Source organism: Saimiri boliviensis, chromosome 2 (genome assembly GCF_048565385.1).
Source record: "Saimiri boliviensis isolate mSaiBol1 chromosome 2, mSaiBol1.pri, whole genome shotgun sequence".
Classification (NCBI taxonomy): Eukaryota; Metazoa; Chordata; class Mammalia; order Primates; family Cebidae; genus Saimiri; species Saimiri boliviensis.
In genome coordinates this window covers 157921263-157940639 of record NC_133450.1, presented here as the reverse complement: position 1 = coordinate 157940639, position 19377 = coordinate 157921263, and the positions used below count along the sequence as shown (strand labels likewise).

The following is a 19377-nucleotide window of genomic DNA, read 5'->3' as shown; positions in this document are numbered from 1 at the left end:
TGAGCCATATGTCCAAATGCGAAGTCTGCGGAAGGAGAAACAAAATCAGGTGGCCCCAGTGTGCTTCTAAAGTCTTTCTTGTGATTCTTGGTCTTTTTTTTCTGACCTTTCTTCTACTTTTTTTCCCCTATTATTTTCCCACCTACATTTTAAAATTAGATTTAACTGTTTCACAATCTAAGATGTAAAACTGCCACAGTCTGTTTCTTTCCTTTAGTATTTTATTAAGTTTCTAGTTCTTTTATGTCATTTCTCCTTTTTAAAATCCCACTATACTATACATTTTCAAGACTAGGGTGACCTAATGATCCCTAGAATGTTGCTGCTCAAAGTGTAACCCTCAAACATCCACCATTTAGAAGTATCACCTGGGAGACTGTTAGAAATATCGGATCTCAGGTCCCACCTAGCCCTATTGAGGTAGAGTCTGTATTTTAACAAGTCTCCCAGGTGAAGGTGGGAAGCACTACTCTAGAAAGAAGCTTCCAGAACTAAATCCCAGCTGAAAACACGCATCAGCTTTCTCAACTCTCCTCAAGTGTATAAGGTGGCCCTTTGACCATCTTTTTCTGAGTCACAGAAGTGATCTTTCACTTAGCTTTGAGGTATGTGCTTGGTTCAAGTGGACTTGAACTCTTGGACTTATTGTGGAAGTCACCTTGACAGTATCTGCAGGATTAGAAATATTCACTGATCCTCCCACCCATGCCTTTCTTCTCTGTTATCTTTGGGCTGTGTGCGGAGATGTGAACTGGCATATAATTTGTCAGTCAGTTCTTGCTGCATAGCTTGGCATCAGACATCACTAATGGGATTAATTGGTCTTATTGACGAAATCGTGAAAGTGTGTACCTCCCAGGGTCGTAAACACTAAGACTTAATTCAAATCAAGTGTATATTTTAAAAAGCATGTCCGGCATCATAGACTCCTTTCTGCTTGGATTTCATTGACATTAGCAATGGTATGGAAACCTGATCAGGAAAGATTTGCTGTTATTACTGCTTTGAATATGAACTTATGCTTCTCAGCACTCTAAGTAGCTGATTAAGGGAGGGAGTAATATTCCACTTAATTATTGGTTACACATATGGAATAAATCCTATTTTAATGGTGTCTAATGAGCCTTTCATTTTTAGAACCTTACACAAAAGCCTCTAATAGAAAGAAAAAGTAATATTTCAAAGGTCATCTTAATGCCACTTAATGTCAACAATCCGTAATCAAGCCAATATATACAGATGGTGATTACAGTCCAGTTACGATTCTTTAAATATAAAATAATCTAAATTAGCGTAGTGGTACAAGCTAAGGTTCTTTAGGTTTGCCATAACAAACTTTCTAATTAAAGTTTGTTACTTGAAAACAGCCTCAGAGTTAAAGAAATTTTTTTCAAAGTGAGGCTTCATGCAATGCAGTATTTTCAAAACCCATGAGTATAAGTTCTGTCACTTACAGTTTCATGCACTGTTCCCGTATGTGTCCGCAAAGCCACTGAAATGCGCAAATAGAAAATGGTGGCTTCCCTTCTGTGCTTTTTCTCAACAGGGGAATATAATGGGCAGTAGAAATATGGGATGTTTTATTGGTCAGGAGGCCACTGAGGGAACTTGTGGGCACACCTATTTCAGAACTAGACGCCTGCCTGGTAGCGGATTAAAAAGTTGGGAATTTAAAGAGTCTCCAGTAAGCGATGGAGATTCTGAGATTTTGTGCTTTTTGCCCTGCTCTGTAATGGAGATGACTTTTCCATCCTAGGATGGTTGCTGCTACACTAGTCCATGCAGCTCTTATTAGAAATGGGTAAATTCTGCAAAACACTTTACTTTTGTCATAAGATTTTCATCAATAAATGGGCAGTGATCACAGTATGAATGGCATTTCCTAACTCACCTGCTCACACTGTGGTAGTGTTCTTCACAATATCCAAATCTTTTTGAGGGCTTGTTAGCAGTCAGATGGCTTTCATTTTTAGACACTTAGACAAAAGCCTCTAATAGACATTTTTCTCGAAGTGAGGCTTCATGCAATGCAGTATTTTCAAAACCCATGAATGTAAGTCTATACACTATTCTGTAGGTCTAGGATGGGGCCAGAGAATTTGTATTTCTGACAGGTTCCCAGGTGATGCCAATGTTGCTGGTCTAGGGACCTCTTTGAGAACCACTCCTCAGGGGTGCATCAGCATGTAACCTGCCCAGCTGTACATATTGACCTTGCTTCCATGCCCACAGGGCTTACTCAGTATTTGTTGGGGAAAAATAATGCTATTTAGATAAAATTACTAACAAAGGGGAAATTTTCTGGTAAGATACTTGGTGTGGAAGTAAGTCCTCTATGCACAGCAGGCCCCTTTTCCAGCACTGCTGTTCCCGACACGTAGTTCACCCTGCATTTGTCCCACTTAGGCTCTATTCAGCCACCTTCTGTTTCCTCCTTAGATTCTGAGGGTTTGTTTGTTTGTTGGTGTTTCTCTTGTTTTCCTATATGTAGCCTGTTTTTGAACCCTGGGCAAACTTTGGCCTGATAATTTAATCATGTGTCGCTGAGTCCTGGGCTCATGGTCTACAGCTAGCCCAGGAAGCAGAAGACCTGAAAATAGGATATTATTCTATTTTGGGTAGGAGTTGTCCAGCGGTAGTGATGCAAGCACAGTCAGTTGACAATGTGGACCTTAGGTTTCTGGATGGACTTGAACTTTGGGAACCTCAATGAGAACGCCTCTGCATCTGGCCAAACTCAAGGAAACACTCCTAATGGTCCTTGCTTCCCTAAGCTTAGATGTCCGTTTACAAGGTGAGACATGCTCACTCATGAAAGATTTGGAAAACATGAAAAAAATAAGAAGGATAAAAGGCATCCATTTACTCAGCCAGCCAAAGAATCCAATTTTGGTATATTTCATAATAATCTTTTATTAGCCTACCTAAATGTTGTTTTATTTTTAATGTATTTGCATTTAATTGAACTTATAAATCTAGGGGTAAAACTGCCCGAGGGAGGGGAAATTCTTGTGATAAATTACAGGGTTGTTCCCATAATAAATGATAATGATTCAATGTAAAATTGTTTGCTTTCAAGTTTCATCCAGATGCCATTAGAGAAATGAATAACACCTCCTTTATCTTTTTGCAGAATTGTCAGTGTGACAAGTTCATTCAGGTGTGGTGCCCTGCACACGCCTGTGATGAGTTGGATATTTGGCACCTCACTAAGTCATTTATTAATCCTTTAGTGCCTGATTTTACTGGTCTTAGGTTCTATGGTTCCTGCAAGTGAATTTTGTCCACAACAGTGAGAGCGAGCTGGCACTGTTATGTTATGAGCCCCTGACTATATGAAATTGCCTTTCTTCTGCCTTTATTCATATAACATAATGAGGTCAAACCCTTCATTCGTAATCTTTTCCCCTGAGAAAATTGTAATGCTATTCTATGGTCTTCTACCTTTTCTTGTTACAGAGGAAGCATCTGATGTCAGCTAGATTTTGATGATTTTACACATAATCTTTTTGCTGTCATTTTCAGTCTGAGTGCCTATATTTTCTTCTATCCTTGCTATTTGAAAATGGTCAGGATGAATCCCAGCACTTTGGGAGGCCAAGGTGGGCAGATCACGAGGTCAGGAGATTGAAACCATCTCGGCCAACATGGTGAAACCCCTTCTCTACTACAAATACAAAAAAATTAGCTAGGTGTGGTGGTGCGTGCCTGTGATCCCAGCTACTCAGGAGGCTGGGGCAGGAGAATCACTTGAACCAGGGAGTCAGAGGTTGCAGTGAGCCGAGAATGCGCCACTGCACTCCAGCGTGGATGACAGAGCAAAACCCTGTCTCAAAAAAAAAAAAAAAAATGGTCAGGATGTCTGACCATGAGATATTGTTCATTTTGCACTGATTTGCTTGGAATGCAATAAGCCCTTTGGTCTTTGACTATTGCTTCTGTTAATAGTAATCATAGCAATTAGTTGACTTTTAACTGAATATTTAAGTGGGCATTTAACTGGAAAGAACTTGGAAATGGTATTCTTACATATAGTTTATGTTGTATCAAGTGAACAGTTTGAATTCATCTGAGACATGCCTTGGATCCTTCTAATCCCTCTATAGTAGAACTAGGGGTCTTATTTTATCCTATACTCACAGAAACTTCATTAATCTTATTCTGAAGTAGTTCTTCACTCTCATCCTGGTGCTGAAACAATGTAGCTTTCTCTCAGACCAAGATTGGGGTGACTGTGACCAGAGTGGATGTGGGGCCTACTCAGGTTTGGGAATGCGCCCCTGGAGCTGTCCCCAAAATGGAATCCACCCTACAACAGAGCCATGCTAGGAACTAGGCTACAGACTTGGCGTGTCTAAAACGACAAGCTCATTTCAGACCTCAGTGTGGTCCACCAGGTGATTCCAAGTCAAATTAAGGGAGCTCCAAGAGTTTTCTCTGAGTCGTCATTCAAAGAGAACCCTAAAAAACAGAGGTTTGGTCAGCAGAGGCGTCTTAGCTATGAGTTGGGGTTTAATATTCCCTTTATTCTTAAATTTGAGAGTCACTTGAAAACCTGCAGAAAGAGCCCCTTAACTCCTCTCTCCCTCTAGTGACGTTTCCTTTTACTCTGCTGAAAAAGTAGTTGGCTTCGTCAGCATTCATCTTCTGTTCAGGCTAAATTTATTTTTATGTGAAATAGAAATCAGGAAAACACCAAAATTATTTTAAGCAAAATATCAAAATTGAAATAAACCAACATATGTCTGTGAAACATGTATAACTCTCAATCAAAAATAAGTGCGACTTTCATAAATTTCTTAAAATACCCCAGCATGCAAAATCTGGACAACTTAAATAGATGGAGTTATGACATGTTTAATTATTTTTTTTACTTAGTTCATCCTTTCCTTAAAGATGAAAATTCCAATAACCCAAACCTGGCCAGTTCTAGGTCATTCTGTTGTGAACAATGCCCTCTACCATCTATTATAGTAAGAAAACCAAAGAGTTTTAGAAAATTTCTTGCAGCAAGGTTAATTCATATCTGCTAATTTTGAATGGAAACCATATGGAACTTACTTTCCTTCCTTACCCACCCTCACCCCCCTGCATTCCTCTATAAGAAGTGAGTCTTCTTAATTGCTTTAAATGTATTATGCTTCATTCTGGTAGGTTTTCCATATTTCTCAGTTTCCCTTCCAGTGGGAACTCAAATGGGATTAAAACTGTCTAAGTAACATAAATATTCTGGGGTTTAGCACCAAAGAGAGAGTTGAAAGATAAATCCCCATCTCACCTTTATGCTTCATTTATAGGCATTCTCTAACACATTCTCTTTATTGGATTGCTACTCCAAAGTTTGACCCTATTAATAGTAGCTGATATTTTGTCCTTAGAAGACATTAAGTAAATGTTACTGTCAATAAATGTTATTGACAAACCAGTGACACATTTATTGAAATCTTAAGTCTTTCATCTTCCTTTCCTCATGAGTTAGATAACAAAATGTTTAAAAAATAAAACAAAGATTAGAGTATTACAGTACTTTATTTGGAAAATGGTTTTGCACTAAATGTATTGTCTGTCTTTTAGCTTCTTTTATAAAACGTGTTAAAAACTTTATCTCATTAGTCTTGGCATTACCATATATGTTAACATGGTCATCCTTTTGAGAGGTGAAAAAAACTTACAAATATTGTTAAGGAAATTTGTGGTCATATTGATCTAGTGGACACATGTCTTTTTCATCCTGGACTCACAATTCTTCAATTCTCCTTTGCCTCATATATCACTCTGATTTTTTATTAGTTTATTAGTTGTCAAAAAGTTTCTTCCTTTCCAGTTCCTTCAATTTAGACCAATTTGGAATTGGAAAAGTGTGTTAATTTTCAATACATCTTTAAGACACACATGACTGTTTTTTTATTAACAGAGCCAGATGGCTCACAGTGAATTTTCTCTGACATAAGTAATCACAGAAATCAGTTTGGGACCCAAATCTGGTACAGAAAGTGGCATCTATATTCAGTGGAAAAATGCACTTCACATAAACATTTGGATATTTTTAGAAGCAATATTTATTACTGTTTGGGTTTGATTTTATTTTATCATTTTAGGCAAAGTACAAATGAAGGACATTTTTTTTTTCCTGTCCCCTAGACTCAAACATTCAAGGTCCTTCTCAACCACCAAAAATTGTTTTCTTTTTGCAGTTTGAAGGTTGCAAGAAGGCCTTTTCGAGGCTTGAAAATCTCAAGATCCACTTGCGGAGCCACACAGGCGAGAAGCCCTATTTGTGCCAGCATCCGGGCTGTCAGAAGGCCTTCAGCAACTCCAGCGACCGCGCCAAACACCAACGGACGCATCTGGACACTGTAAGAATGGCAGGAGCTTTCCACTTTCCAGCCCGGAGCCCAGTGTGAGGAAGTGCCTACTTGATAGTGGGCTGGTGAAATGTTTGCTTTATGGTCTGCAGGTTATGGGACAATGCCAAGGGCGGCAATGGAGCCTGGTAAAAGGCCAGATGGGGCCCTATTTGGCAGTTTCATTTTTCTGTAGTAGCAGGTTATTCTAAATATAACAACCTCCTGGGACAAAAGGATTACTCGGTCACTGCTATGTGCAAAGCAAAAGCAGTTTAGGGGCTGTCCTGTAGCAGATTTTAGTACAGAGAGTGATCAGTAGAGACTGGCATTAAACTCAGTATTCAGATATCAAGTTGGTAATGTATGCTATTGCTAGGAATATGAAGCAGTTTTTGTTTTTTTTCTTTGTTTTTTTTTAATACCCTGGTTCTTTTCCTCTTGACATAAGAACTTTGTGGCTGGAATGATTTTTGAGAGTGAATTTGGCCCTTTGCTTTAGAAACCACCTGGTATTTTCACCTTCAACTGATCTAAGAAGAAAGCAAATCTTTCCCAAGAGTTCAGTTTCTTCATGCTTCCTATCTGTTAACAGCCACATATTCTTTGACATCAACACTATGAGAGCAATTGCTTTTCATTATGACACCCTTAACTCCCTTAATGCAACATTTTGCTCATTCCCAAATGCCGTTTCTATGATTCTTGTCTTTTATTTTCTCAATTACATTGATAGCCCTCCTTCGCATTTCCCAGGCTTTGATGCCGTTTTCCTTACACTAGGCCAGATAGACTCTAGGTAATTTCACTTCACTTAACAAAGCCATCAGGGTAAGCGTATTATACACATCACAGATCTCTTATCCCACGTTCCTGCAAATAATGTATTCATGACAGTACTTTTTCGGTGCTAACATTCTGATGTCTATTATTAAACTACACCAGAGTTTGAATTTTGAAAAGATACTGTTATTTCTACATACCTTCTCATACATATTTAAGATTCTTCTGATGTTATAGTTGACATATTTATTAAATTTTATATTAGTCTCTATTAGTCATATCGATATAAGTCATTTTAGCTATATGTCACATAACCTTTCTAAACAGAATTATACCCTAATATGCATAAACGTGCTGGTTTGCCTAGTGAATATCTCTAATATAATTAGAGCAACAAGAGTGTAGGATGGACCCAGTTTCTACTCTACCTGAATTCAGTGATTTGGGGACCAATAGACTCGAATACTAAATGAATAAATGTGGTGAAGAGTGGGATTTTTTAAGTAGAAAAAGAAAAAAAATAATAAATTGTGTTAAAATGCCCTATTTTGCTGTGCCTAAAATGGTCTTGGTAGGATCCAATAAATTTTCCAATTTGTCATTAACCTTTATCATGGAAGAATGAATATTTATGAGACAAGATTGTCTTGAGAAATTGCTTCTGCTCCAGCTAGTTATCTGTAGTTTGAAACTAATTGGCAAGTGACTTTAGCCAATACTAAGCTCACTATTTTGTGGAAACCATGAGGTATGAAGAAGCTGGTTTATCCGTTGTTCACTTTTAAATCCCTAATCTGAAGCACAGTGCCCAGCACATCCTGGGATTTTACTTTGGAGTGATTTAACCAACCAGTCAAACAGTCAGTCAATGAACACAGCAGATATCAAACACAGAATTCAAGTTTAGTTTCCCAAATTAAATTATACATGCATGATTTTACCTTGTTCTTAGAATCAAAAAAGACATAAAAATGGAGTGAACCATAAATATGGCTTCTAGTAGGTTAAATGATATAATCCACTTATTTCTTGGCCCACAGAATGAAACACATGCACATAAAAACAGAAGCTACATTAAAAAGAAATTAAATATACATATTTTAAAAATATAACGAGTTTCTAGATCAAGAATCCCAAGATAGGTTTTCAGGTCTCTTCTTTACATTTCACACTATACAAGCTTAGCTCAAATACCTCACCTGAGGAGACACTAAGCAGACCAGTTACTATTACTGTATGTCACGAACATAGTTAATCCTGTGATCTTTAATTTTTTATTTTTTGAAATAAGCAGAAGATTTTGATTTACCTTACAACTAAAGAGTCATAGTCTCAAACCTTTGATGAGTTTAAGGATCATAACAGTAGGAATAGGTGCTGAAATGTGAATGGATGTGAGCTGCTCTTATTCATTCATTTCTATTTTGTACCAAGCACAAGGAATACAAAAATAAAAAAGGCTGGGGGTGGTGACACACGCCTTTAATCCCAGCTACTCGGGAGGCTGAGGCAGGGGAATCCCCGGAATCCAGGAGGCAGAGGTTGCAGTGAGCAGAGATCAAGCTGCTGCACTCAAGCCTGGGGAACAAGAACAAAACAACATCTTTAGAAAAAGCATAGCCTACTAGACTCAGCTTTAAGCACCACACCTCACATCTTTCAGGAGCATGGGGGAATTGGAATAGCCAAAATGTGTGTTCTGATTGTACTCCATCAAGAGTTTGTTCAATTAACTGACTCACTACCAGGACTCCTCTGTAACTAATATTATTAATGCTTCTCTGGATGATTTTTCACATGTCCTTTTGAAACTTACTGTCTCTTACTCACTTTACACTAATTTTCTCTTCTTAATTCTCTCCCTCTCTCTTTCTGAATCAGGTTTCTTCTGAAAAATACCCAGTTTTTTTCTGGACTTTTCTACAGCTTCTTTACCTGAACCCTTAAAGAATATGTGTTTACTAGTTTCTGACAGTACCAAAGATTATTCTCAGGGAAACACAACTGTAAGTATGAATGGAGATGCTTACTAATAATTTCCACATTAAAAAATGCCACAAGAGCTTTTGTGGTTAGAGTGCACACTAAAGCAATCTCTTAGAAATCATCAAGGATAGGGCATCTCTTTGTTGCTTGAAAGTTTACCCTTCTCTTTACCATCATGCAAAGTTACTAGACTTTGTAATTAAAATGCACGAGTGTTACCTAGCATTTCACATCAGTCAGTTGGTAACAGTTCATGCTCTGAAGTCAATAGTCTTTGTGAGTAAAACATTCATTCCCCAGTTACCTTTATGATTTAACCACAGCTGTTTCTTTCTTTCTTTCTCATTTAGAAACCTTATGCTTGTCAAATTCCAGGATGTACCAAACGCTACACAGACCCAAGTTCCCTAAGAAAGCATGTGAAGGCACATTCTTCCAAAGATCATCAAGCAAGAAAAAAGGTAATTTTTAAAGAGAATTTTCCAGCCAGGAAAAGCATGTTTAAATTATTCTTTCCATACACAGAACTTCTGTAGAGTGCTTGAAATTCTTATACTTCACATGGTGTAACCTGCTTTAGACCATTTCAGGAGGTAAGTCTCTCATGAAGCAATAGCAAGGCTATGGTTTACATAGCTGGTATAGCTCTGCAAATTTCCGGGGAAAGCTTGTATAATGGGAATCAGAGAAAAGCAGTGAAAGTCCCTTAAACTGGAAAGCAACATAAAAGCTTTTATGGAAGTTAAAATTAAGTTCAGATAGCGAAAGAAAATTGAATTGGGAAAAACAATGCCACAGAAGTTTTTTCTAGAAAGAAGTACTTTTTCATAAAATATCAATTGGCCAAAATCATGAAGCTCTAATGAAGAAGGTAAGTAAGTCTCTAGGACAAGTAGAGAGCATTCTTTAAGCTTAGAGAAAAAGCAGATTTCTGGATTTTTATGAAAATCTGAAAAAGGAATTGAACTTAAAATCACTTTGACATTAATGAGGGGTTAATGCATTTTCAAAGTTCATAAAAATAATAATATCTTAGATTTGGAAGAAATGTGAGAGACCAACCAGGCTATCCACCTGGCTTGCTGTCCTGACTCTGTAAGATGTCTAGCAAGTGGTTGGCTGTACTGTGCTCCAGCCCCTCCAGAGACAGAGAGCTTACTACCTTGCAAGGCATTTCCTAATAACCAAGTTTTTAAATTTTTGGACCAGTGAGTATCTTCTATTCATGGCAGAAAGCATGTTGAGCTGACCTTGGCTTTTTGAGTGTTTCATCGGTATTGAGATAGGTGCCTGATTCATTTAAGGGCCCTTTGTAACAAATTTAAGGACAGTTTTAAGACTCAACGTATTTCAAGTGATTGAACCCCATGGCAAGGGTTTTGAGGTCACCGTGGCTTCTACTTACAAATCTTGCATTCTTTCATGGTTTATAGGGATTTAACACTTTTATGTTGGGAAATTCTCTATAGCCTTTTTGTTACTTGAGATTTTTTTTTTTTTCTTCCTTGAGAGGTATTAGCACAATGCCAGCCGAGGGTGCGTATATGGAAAGAATTTGACCTTTTCCCTGTGAGTCAGAAAAATGCTCAGTCAGGGGGATTTGATAGATAGTCTTAATTGCATACAAACCCACTCTTGTAAGTTAATTGTTAAAATCATTTTTAACCAGAAATATAGTTAAATTTCTTTAATTGGAATCCCAGGAAATTAATATCTGTGATCATTAGACAGACACTGAATATACTCCTGTGTTTCAGAAAAGTTATGGAACTGCTAAGTTAATTAATAACGTACACAAGTTAGAAAGTGTGTGCTCAATCTTCTTAAATTAACAAACCCTTTTTGCATACTATTAACTACTTTCAGCAGGACCACTGTCTATTGTTTTTGTCATCATCTATATATACCTTATAAATTTGAAGTAATGATTTTTTTAAAAAAAAAAAAAACCTTCTAGATGAGAGTTTTTCCCCATTAAGTCTGACCATTTTCTGCCTCCAAGTTGTCCAGATGTGTAAGGTTTTATTGTAACAGTAAATCTATCAATAGCATTGGAGAATATCCTTGTAGAGATTAACAATTGTCATGGACATGAAAGAGTATAGGTCCCCTATCTAGACAAGTAAGCAATGCTGTGATGTTCACGTTAAGAAGATAACCGAGGTTGACAGGTTTGGAAACATAACAGGGGATATTTTCAGCAATTATTAATGGTTTCTATTCAAACGTGACGTGTTTCAGCCTTTATATAAAGAAAGAGTACTTTTGATTGTGTGGAAGATTCTTGAAGCACTGACTGAAAAAATAAAACCAGATATTGAGACTACAAAGTATTATTTTAGTGACAATTTGGAGACAGCCTTTAACAAGCAATCTAAATAAACAAGGGTATACTTTTAAGGAGCAGTATTATACTCTCATGTCAAATATTGCAGTGTTCTCTTAATTTTGTCTTATGTGCAAGGAGATATTGTCTCTCAAATGGCTTAGCTTTTTATGGTCACTGTTTTCTGCAAGTGGTTGAATTTGATTTCATTGACTTGCATTGCGCAGCCCTTAGTGATAGGTTTGCAGTGTTTACTTTCCAAATTTTAGCCTGCTTTTTATCCAAGGATTATAGAAATTCTTTATGAATCTGTGATGGATTAATTTGTGGAAATTAAAATGATGAAAGTTGCTCCATTCAACAAAAAGAGGAAATGTCACTCCCCGGAGAAGCAGTTGCTAATAAACCCGAAACTAGTCAATCCACATTTCCAAATCTTGTGCTGATATACCAGTGTGTAATATTTACATGATACAATGTTGTTACTAGACCTTGGAGAGAATCTAATTGCTCACTTGCATCAGGACTTGGTATTTGAAATATTTCCTGGCAGCAATAAAAAAAAAAAAAAAGAAACAATAAACCTTTTAAGGCAGAATTAAGATTATTTATGACTTTAATTAAAAATTTAAAACTGGCATCATTTCAAAAAAGCCTTTACAAAAATGTGAATTAATCAAAAATAACCATAAAAATTCCAGCCTGATAAAGGCACAGTGGAGTAATGGTCCCAGTCCTAGGGAACTGCTTTGTTGAAAAGAATAAAACCCTTTTCTGTCACACCCTGTTAGTCATGGACTTATTTAATATACCCTGCTTGCCTGCCTACCTCTAATCCTCTTTGTAACCTCCCCCTAGACACTAAATGACATTATTTTGGTCTTAACGTTGCCAGCTTTATGAGTCCTACTGTGGAATTGGGGCCAGTGACAAGGCACCCATAGCCATAGATAAATGCGTGTGAGGAGGGACAGGGATCTCAAAAGTGACGCCCTGACCATGGGCATGTGGCCCTTTTCCACACCTGTCAGATCCTACTGAAAACCAAGAAAAACCTGAAATCTCAGCTAAACATTATTCAAGCTGTGAAAAGAAATAAAAGGAAGAAGAAAAAAAAAACTCTCCTATAAAGGAATGGGGATAATTTGGTTCATTGCATGCAGAAGAGTAACTTTTCTCTTTGCATAATTCGTGTACACCCACACATCCCATCAGCCGATGTACATGGAATGTGCTTTGCAGATCTCGAGTCCATTAAATCAAGGGCTACACAGATAAATGGGTGGAGAAATACTTAAGTCACCAGCTATGGTCTCCACAGAGAATAGAAGAAGTTAGCCTTTAGAGCAAAAGGCAGAATCTGTCCTTCAATTCTATCTGATAATGAATAAGTGAAATAAGAGAAAACTAAGGCAATAAGCCACTTGAAATTTTCCTCAAGGCTATGAGCTTTATCAGAATTTTTCATTTTCACCTTGGAAGTGCCATAAACAGGCAGGTTTCCTTTAACTCCAGCCTGGTATTGAAATGGACTTTTAAAAAGTGGATGCAAAGAATGCCTGGCCAGAAGTTAGAGGTGACATGAATCTTTCATCCATTTCACGCTTCCACAAAGATTCAAACTTTGTGATTTGCTAAATGTTTGTTAAACATTGACCTATGATCCACCATGGTTGATGGCTTTCACTTTTGTGACCTCAAAACAGGCTGTTATAAACCAAGGGCAGCGTTTTAAATGGGTGTGAATGCAACACACATTTATATTTCCTTCTCAGAGAACAGCACTGTATTGCTTTCTGGCAAAATTAGGGCAACCTGTTAACTGCAACTCTTTATAGAGAACTGGTAACTTTTTGGAGTCTGTTCAGAGCCATCACCACCTCTCCCCCAGATATACTCAAAAACAGAAAATTTTCATTAAGTACCACATAAGCTCACCTTGCTTTGTACAGTTCTTTGAATCTTTAAGAGCTATGTGAATATATATATATATATATTTTTTCCTTTAAATTGAAGCATATATTAAGTGGACCAACAAGGCTCACTTTTTGTCTGTTGTTTTTAGTCATGGTCTAGATGGCAGATGGTATATGCACAAGTGGGGTACACGATCAAGGGCCACCTCAGATTTTGCAATCCCTTTTCAATCTTTTCCTGTTTCTGCTCAGGAATAAATTAAAGATCAGTCTTACTATTAATAGAATATTAGTAATAGGCACATATCACAGACATATCATCTGAAGATTAACTAGTCCACCTCTTCCTCTCACATTTCAGAAACTATATTGGAATGCAAGTGAGGGAGAGTGATGCTGTTATAGGGATGACATTCAAATAGCACTGATTTTTTAAAAGTGAGTTACAAACTTCTGTACTTTAATCATTATTGATGATGCGTTACTTACCTCACACCTCAAAATGATCGTGAAACATACCTGAATATCCTGATGCTCACTCATTTGAAAGTAAAGTATTTCAAGAAAGCTCTGGGAGATTCTTTTGTAAAACAAGTGTTTTTGGTTAGAAATTTTGATGCTAATTAATAACTGAACTCAAATGAAAAAATAAGCCATCTTAAATTTAACCCTGTGCCAACAGCACTGATTTGGAGTTGAAACCAGTTTCTTGGAGGCATTCCTTTTAAGTAGACCCAATATGATGCCAGCTATGCTTTTAAGACCATTTTGATGCTACATGGTGATGGGAGCTATTTAAAAAGAGGTAGGAATCCATAATTTGCAGGAGTTGGGAGAGATTGTCAATGAAAGTGACCAGTTAATGAGAATAAGCTTTTCTTCCTTTGTTGAGTGATCAGAAAAAGCTGTCTCTGGCCTTTCAACAAATACAGAAAAATGTCTACCATCATCTCTGGGGTAATGGTCCAGGATCTTAATTGGTGCTTAAAGCTATTTCCCAAGGTGTGTTCTTTAGAATACATTCCACAGAATGTTATTAGATATTTCTTTTAAAAGTTTTTCTTGGGCCAGGTGTGATGGCTCACGCCTGTAATCCTAGCACTTTGGGAGGCAGAGCGGGTGGATCACGAGGTCAAGAGACCGAGACCATCTAGTCAACATGGTGAAACCCCGTTTCTACTAAAAATACAAAAAATTAGCTGGGCATGGTGGCGCGTGCCTGTAATCCCAGCTACTCAGGAGGCTGAGGCAGGAGAATTGCCTGAACCCAGGAGGCGGAGGTTGCGGTGAGCCGAGATCGCACCATTGCACTCCAGCCTGGGTAACAAGAGCGAAATTCAGTCTCAAAAAAAAAAAAAAAAAAAAAAAAAAAAGGCTTTCTTGGTCATATAAATTTAGAAAACACTAAGTTAAGTACTATTCAAGGTTTTCTTTCTTGCAAAAGTTCTCAGAGCCTTGGACATGCCAATATTCCAGAAAAAAGATAACGTTAGGCGTTGCTCAAAATTATTTGGCCAACTAAACCATCTTTGTTTTTCTCCAGAGATCTCAACAGACTACTCTTCTACTAAATTAGCACTTTGGGAGGGTGAGGTGGGTGGATCACATGAGGTCAGGAGTTCAAAACCAGCCTCGCCATCATGGGGAAACCTCATCTTAAAAAAAAAAAAAGTAGTGAAAGGTACAATCTCAAAGAATACCATTTATTCCACTCAACAGATATATATGGAGTACTTACTGTGTGTCAGGCACAAGATTGTATCCACAGATATAAATGTATATAAGACAGACATATTCTGTGCCCTCATAGATTTACATTATCTTGTTGAAGTCCAACAACAATAAAAAGATAAACAGAAAATCAACAACATAAATACAGACAGGGAAACAATAAGGGAATTGATACAGATATTAACAGAGGGTGGCCTATTAAGGTGAAATGGGCAGGTAAGGCCTGTATGAGGAGCTGAGCATATTTTTAGTGGGAACACATTTAAATGACTAATTTAGAAATAAAGCCAGGTCCAGTGGCTCATGCCTGTGATCCCAGTACTTTGGGAGGGTGAGGCGGGTGAATCACTTGTGGCCAGGAGTTCAAGAACAGCCTGGCCAACATGGGGAGTCCCCATCTCTACTAAAAACACAAAAAAATTAGCCGGACACAGTGGTGTGTGCCTGTAATCCCATTTACTCAGGAAGCTGCGGTAGGAGAATTGCTTGAATCCGGGAGGCCGAGGTTGCCGTGAGCTAAGCCACAGTGGTGCCACTGCACTCCAGCCTGGGTGACAGAGTGAGATTCTGTCTCAAAAAAAAAAAAAAAAAAAAAAAAGAATGAAAAAATATATAGGTTGATATAGATTGGCTGCAAAATTTTAAAAAGCATTGTTTTAGTCACAATACTGTACCTTGCCTTTTGAGCTTTTTAAAAAAGAACCTGTTACTACTAATACCACAGCAATAGATGTTAGGATCTTCTTAATTTGTTTTAAATGCACCTTTCTGCAGCCTGTTCTCCTTAATTGAGGTGGCACTAGAGGGACTGCATTCTAGACAATGAGAAGCATAGCTTAGTGCTTCCATCTAAGAAAACTACTCAGATGGTCAGCATTTGTGATTCTCTGAGCACCCTGTGTCCTCATTTAATGGCCTCGATAGGTTCTTGGAAACTGCAACTCTAAGCAACATGATACATAACAAAACCAATTTTACCAAAGGCTAATTGATAAAACCAGAATTAAGTTCCTATGTCATATTTCTGGTCACAAAAACATCATCAAACTTCTAAATAAAGATCTCAATCACTTTTAACATTAAACATTGAACATGAGTTTATGTACCTTTAAGAAAGACTATTAAAAGCAAATACAAAAGTTATTTTCCCAGTTGTTTAAGTTCCAGGTTGAGGGTAGCTGGATCATACTCCAATGGCTCAAGGCCTGGGGAATATACCATCTCATCACAGTGTGCGTGTGTGCGCCCACGCGCGCGCACACACACACACGGACCATGTAGACATGCCCATTTACCTAATGGTCACATCTTTCATATGTGGTAGGAAACCAGAGTACCTAGATAGAAACCCATACAGACATGGGGAGAATGCACAGGCTTCACACAGACGGTGGGTATGACCGGGAGTCAATTTTTTTTCTCATCAGCATTATATGGACACCACATTATTCGAGGACCTGCTGTATCAGTACAGGCGAGGCCCTGTGGCAGCTTTGAGGATTTAGAAACAAGACCTGGCCCTGCTCTCTTGAAGATTACATTCTAACAGGAGACACTGAGCGATGTTTGCTTTCAGTACAGTGGAGGAAATGCTATGATAAAGTCATACAGAGAAAGCTTCTGGAACATGGTGCTTGGGAGTTCCTTTGCAAATGGTAGAGATTGTTAAGGAGTAAAGTCTTACAGTTTGCTGTCTAAAAGCAATAAGGAGATCAATATTATTCTTTATTATATTGCAACATTTTGTCAAATGTAGCAAAGTACTTTTATTTCTGTTCCCTCTGAAAATAGGCAATCGGGACCAAAATATATGTTTTTTGGGGCACAGTTCTGGCCAACTATGTAAGAAATGAGGACCCTCTGACAGGTACTTTAATGAGCTATTCAGGCTGTACAGTGCCTAGCACAGCTACATTATGGAATGGGTTCTTAGATAATTGTTTTTCTGATTGACTGACTGACAGAAGTCTTCTAAGCCTCTTATTCCCTTTCTCTTATTAAATTTTATGCATTCTTGATGGAAGTGATTTTGGAATAAAAGCATTTAGCTCAGGCTCTCTGCTACCTAAATATCGTGTCCTAAAATATCATAATACAGCTCACTATTGCCTTTCTCAGACGCTCCCTCTCCATCCCCACTGAAGTGTTCATGTCCCTTGTGCAATTACTGCTCCCTCTGCTAGTTCTCTCCTGTCTTTCCTTTTCAGCTTCATTTGAGCTTTGTCACTGATATCCATAGGCAATATCTTCCCATTTGTTTGTATCTTGGATCTCTGATCTGTGAAGATTTGTTTTCAGGGTGACTTCATACAAGGGCATGGATAAGCCTAATACAAAAACTTTTCACGGTGGATACTGGGCAGGTGGCAGTGTCTTAGAGAGGTGTTTGGATTGGACATCAGAAGGTATGGTCTTCTTTTAAGCATTGCCATGAATTGCTTCGGGACCTAGCTTAAGTTACATACCCCTGGTTTTTCCATTTTCCCTTCATTGCAGCTAGCTTGAAAGGCAAACATGGGGCCCCAGAAGTGAAAGGGGAGCTAGTTCGGTAGAAAGAATTGTTATGTCACATACCTGCAATCCATGGCAGTCTACTGTGACTAAAAACAGACCAGTTATAACCTTGGAAATATTTTCCTTTTTAAGAACACAATATTCTTGTAAGTGGAGTCATCTTTCAGTGATTACTAGAGCCAGTCTTTCTGGGTCATATGGATACTCGGACAATAGCACAACAGAAGATCCAGACAAAGGAAAGGAAGCTGGAACCCAAACTAGAGGGAATTTAAATCAAATTTGAACCTGTGAAATCTAATTATATTCAGGGGTTGTTGACTTGGGGCTCATAGACCATGGGCAAAGGCCCATAGATGGCTGTGTTTTAGGAAGCTCATGAACTTCCAGAAATTATATGCAAAATGTGTTTTTCTGGGGAGGGTCTCCATAGATTTTACTGACTCTCCCAAATTAAGATTCTCTGAGATAAAAGAAATGCAGGACTTCTCGTATTTGCTTCACCTGGCTTTAGTTATAATATCCCAAGAGACTTTCCCCAACTAAGAAGATTCTGTGCCTTATATTCCCTGGAAGATTGACTCCTATGCGTACAGAATTTCAAATTCTTCAGCAAACACCTGATAACTATTGAGTGTCTGATATTTTACTAAGTGTTTGAGTGTACAAAAATGATGAGATCAGCTCCTTTCTCTTGAGATAATCAGAGATGTAAAAGCTAGATTTTGACAAGACTGACCACATAGATGGCGAATTAAATCACTAAGTAGAGATAGACTAGTAGCAATTGTACCAGTTAGGACTGTGTGCACTTTTAACAAGATTTAATAGAGGCTTAGACAAATGTAGTGCCAGTTGGGATGAAAATGAGTGGACAGGAACTGGTGATGGACTGAATGCCAGGAGTGAGGGAGGAGAAAGAATAAAGATAGCAGCAGAGTTCCTAGTTTGTGAGAGTTGTTGTACAGGAGCTAAAACTACAGTCCATAGGTAGAATCCATTCTTCCTCTGGTAGACCTCAGTTTTGCTCTTAAGGCTATTCAGCTGACTGAATCAGGCCTACCCAGGTTATGAAAGATAATCTCCTTTACTTAAAAGTCAACTGATTATAGATATTAATTACGTCTAAAAATATCTTGACAACAGTACCTAGATTAGTGTTTGTTGAATAACCAGGGACTTCAGGCTACCCGAGTGTACGTGTAAAACCTACCATCATACTCACACACTAAAATTCATTATGTTAAATTTTCACGAAGATTACTTTATTTGAAGGTAATGCTAGCCACATGAAAATAGTGACTCTCAAATTGTCCTTTATATTAGTACACTAGAAAAACACAAGAATTTTTATTTATTTATTTTTAGAGACAAGGTCTCATTCTGTCTCCCAGGCTGGCGTGCAGTGATGCATTCATAGCTCACTACAGCCTCCAACTCAAGCTCCGGTGATCCTCCTGCCTCAGCTTCCCAAGTAGCTAGGACTACAGGGGCAGGCCACCTACTCATTATTGTTTTTTTTTTAAATTTTCTGTAGAGATAGAGTCTTGCTATGTTGCCCAGGCAGGTCTCTAACTTCTGGCCTTAAGAAGTTTTTCCCAAAGTGCTAGGATTATAGGTGTGAGCCACTTTGCCTGTCTAAGAAGGAAATTAATTATTGGATATACCTGGTCCCACTCCCTTTCATTTATGAAATTGACTGTTCAGAGCAAAAATGCCCATGACAATTAAGACATCATGCTAGGAGAGTGAAAGATTAAACTTTAAGCAAATACAT

The 19377-nt window shown here is 38.0% G+C and overlaps 1 protein-coding gene across 5 annotated transcripts in view; it reads left to right on the top strand.

The window, feature by feature from the left end:
- Nucleotides 1-19377, top strand: part of GLIS3 (GLIS family zinc finger 3) — a 481147-nt gene that overhangs the window by 364556 nt on the left and 97214 nt on the right. For all 5 annotated transcript variants that reach the window (XR_012516572.1, XM_074394757.1, XM_074394755.1 and 2 more), the window contains 2 exons: nt 6195-6356; nt 9464-9574. Coding sequence is in view for 4 of the 5 variants with exons in the window: in XM_074394757.1 (XP_074250858.1) it covers nt 6195-6356; nt 9464-9574 (273 nt within the window). In the remaining variant the exon portion in view is untranslated. The remainder of the gene's footprint in view (nt 1-6194; nt 6357-9463; nt 9575-19377) is intronic.